The 2,446-nt window shown below is 45.7% G+C and overlaps 1 protein-coding gene across 1 annotated transcript in view; it reads right to left on the bottom strand.

Annotated features, from left to right (window-relative positions):
- Positions 1 to 1,987, bottom strand: part of LOC114592284 (uncharacterized) — a 12,778-nt gene extending 10,791 nt beyond the window's left edge. Inside the window, 3 exon segments of the mRNA XM_028720348.2 lie at positions 656 to 787; positions 1,640 to 1,802; positions 1,805 to 1,987. Of these exon segments, the coding sequence (XP_028576181.2) occupies positions 656 to 787; positions 1,640 to 1,802; positions 1,805 to 1,972 (463 nt within the window). The 5' untranslated portion in view covers positions 1,973 to 1,987.
- Between the last annotated feature and the right edge of the window lie 459 nt (positions 1,988 to 2,446).

Genomic DNA, 2,446 nt, shown 5'->3' with positions numbered 1-2,446 from the left:
ACTTTTTCTTTGGCTGGGACCTCGCTCGTTTTCCAGATCCCACCCTTATCCTGAAGGAGCTCGACATTATTCCTGTGTGCCCCCATAATTTCATCCATATGCTGAACGTAGAGGTGGTGCTGTGGGTTAAACCACAGAGCCTAGGACTTGCCAATCAGAAGGTCGGCGGTTCGAATCCCTGCGACAGGGTGAGCTCCTGTTGCTCCTGCCAACCTAGCAGTTCGAAAGCACGTCAAAGTGCAAGTAGATAAATAGGTACCGCTCCGGCGGGAAGGTAAACGGCGTTTCCGTGCGCTGCTCTGGTTCGCCAGAAGCGGCTTAGTCATGGTGGCCACATGACCCGGAAGCTGTACGCCGGCTCCCTCGGCCAGTAAAGCGAGATGAGAGCCGCAACCCCAGAGTCGTCCATGACTGGACCTAACGGTCAGGGGTCCCTTTACCCTTTACTTTTACCTTACTTGCTTGAATGCTCCTATCCTGTTTTAATATTTAATGCTGTATTGTTTTTAACACTCGATTGGGAGCCGCCCAGAGTGGCTGGGGAAACTCAGCCAGATGGGAGGGTATAAATAAATTATTATTATTATTATTATTATTATTATTATTATTATTATTATCCGCTACACCCAATGTTGTGGCAGCAACTGGGACTCACCTTCCTCACCGGCCTCACTGGGGAAAGAAATATTCTCTTGGCATCTTTCCGGCAGAGCCTCATACTCTTCCTTGATCACGGGAGCTTCGTCCGGAAAGCTTTCTACCTTGATCTTCTTCAGAGATCTGGCACCTTTGGGAACCAGATATGAAGGGAAGGAGAGAAAGAGGAGAGAGAGAAATACCTGAAAACTCAGTTCTATTTCCAGAAAGGCAGAAACATTAACAAACAGGTAAAAAAAAGTAACTACTTGCTGGATTGACAAAAGCAGCATCAAATATCCACAAATCCCTACCGGCAGACAGCAGTCTTCTGCTTCCACCAAAGCTCTTACAGGGAAAAGTCACATTTTTACATTAATGTAAAACATTAATATAAATAACACACACAATATGTAAGCAAACGTATTTTAAATACCTTGTTTTTCGATTTAGTATTTGCAAAAAATAAAATAAAAAATGCTATATTGTAACGGTGTTGCATTTTAGGAATTTTGATGTATTTTCATGTTTTGTATCCAGTTGATTTTTGTGATTGTTTTACCTAAATATAAACAGTTTAGCGGTGTTTATTTATGTTAGGTAAAATGTGGAATTATGAGTATCATTACTAGAAATATTTAATTACCAGACACAGAATATGGAATTGTGACTATTAATTAGCAATAATAGTCATTTTACGTATAATTATTTGTGTCAATTGAACCAATTGGCACAAGGGGGAACATGGGAGAGAAGGGGGACAGTCCCGTTTTGCAAGCAAAAGTCCCTGTTACGAGTTTCCGCTATCGGGGCTTGTGAGTTGAACCCCGCCCTGTATTTCTTATGAGTTCTTTTTGCTGGGATCCGTTAAGGTGCCCAAAGATTTTGGTTTGAAATACAAAGCAAGTATGTTATTGCCGTCACTATTATTTCCTGTTGGCTTAAAGTGGCACGATGCTGATTTAAGTGTCAGGGGCTGGCGTGGCCTCAGAGAAACACCCACCTGTGGATCTGATCTCTTCCATGGAGCCTTTGGCAAAGAGGTCTTTTCTGTCTTCTTCCAGCCAGGAGATGAGGTCAGGTCTGGAGCTCACATGTCCATCTTGAAATAGAGACGCAGTAATGTCAGGGTCTGGACTGAGGAAGAATAGTGGGAGCCCTCCCCCCCCTTTCCTGAACCTTCCCAAGGGCAGGAGGACAGTATTGATTTAGAAATGTGGTTTGCAGAAGGGCATAGTCCAGAGGGGGAAAGCTGGGAAATACTGGGTGAGGAGCAGCTAGAAGAGGAAACACCAGGAGAGAGGTAGCTGGCAGATTCAGTGTCCTTGGAAAGCATTCCTGACCCCCTTCGCCTAAGACTAAACAGGCTTTGAGAATGATAAGAGCAGAGAGCACATTGGGAACAAGCTCAGATTACCCAATGTAGGAGTGACGTACAGTGGTACCTCTGGATGCGAACGGAATCCGTTCCGGAGCCCCGTTCGCATCCTGAAGCAAACACAACCCACGTCTGGGTATGCGCGTTACGTCATTTTGAGTGTCTGCGCATGCGGCGAAACCCGGAAGTAATGCATTCCGTTACTTCCGGGTCGCCGCGGAGTGTAACCTGAGAACGCTCAACCTGAAGCATATTTAACCCGAGGTATGAATGTACAGAGGGATGCGGGTGGCGCTGTGGGTTAAACCACTGAGCCTAGGGCTTGATGATCAGAAAGTTGGCGGTTTGAATCCCCACGATGGGGTGAGCTCCCGTTGCTCAGTCCCTACTCCTGCCAACCTAGCAGTTCGAAAGCACGTCAAAGTGCAAGTA

This window comes from Podarcis muralis, chromosome 2 (genome assembly GCF_964188315.1).
Source record: "Podarcis muralis chromosome 2, rPodMur119.hap1.1, whole genome shotgun sequence".
NCBI classification, from domain to species: Eukaryota; Metazoa; Chordata; class Lepidosauria; order Squamata; family Lacertidae; genus Podarcis; species Podarcis muralis.
Note: the sequence above shows the minus strand (reverse complement) of the source record. Positions and strands in the feature narration are given on the sequence as shown.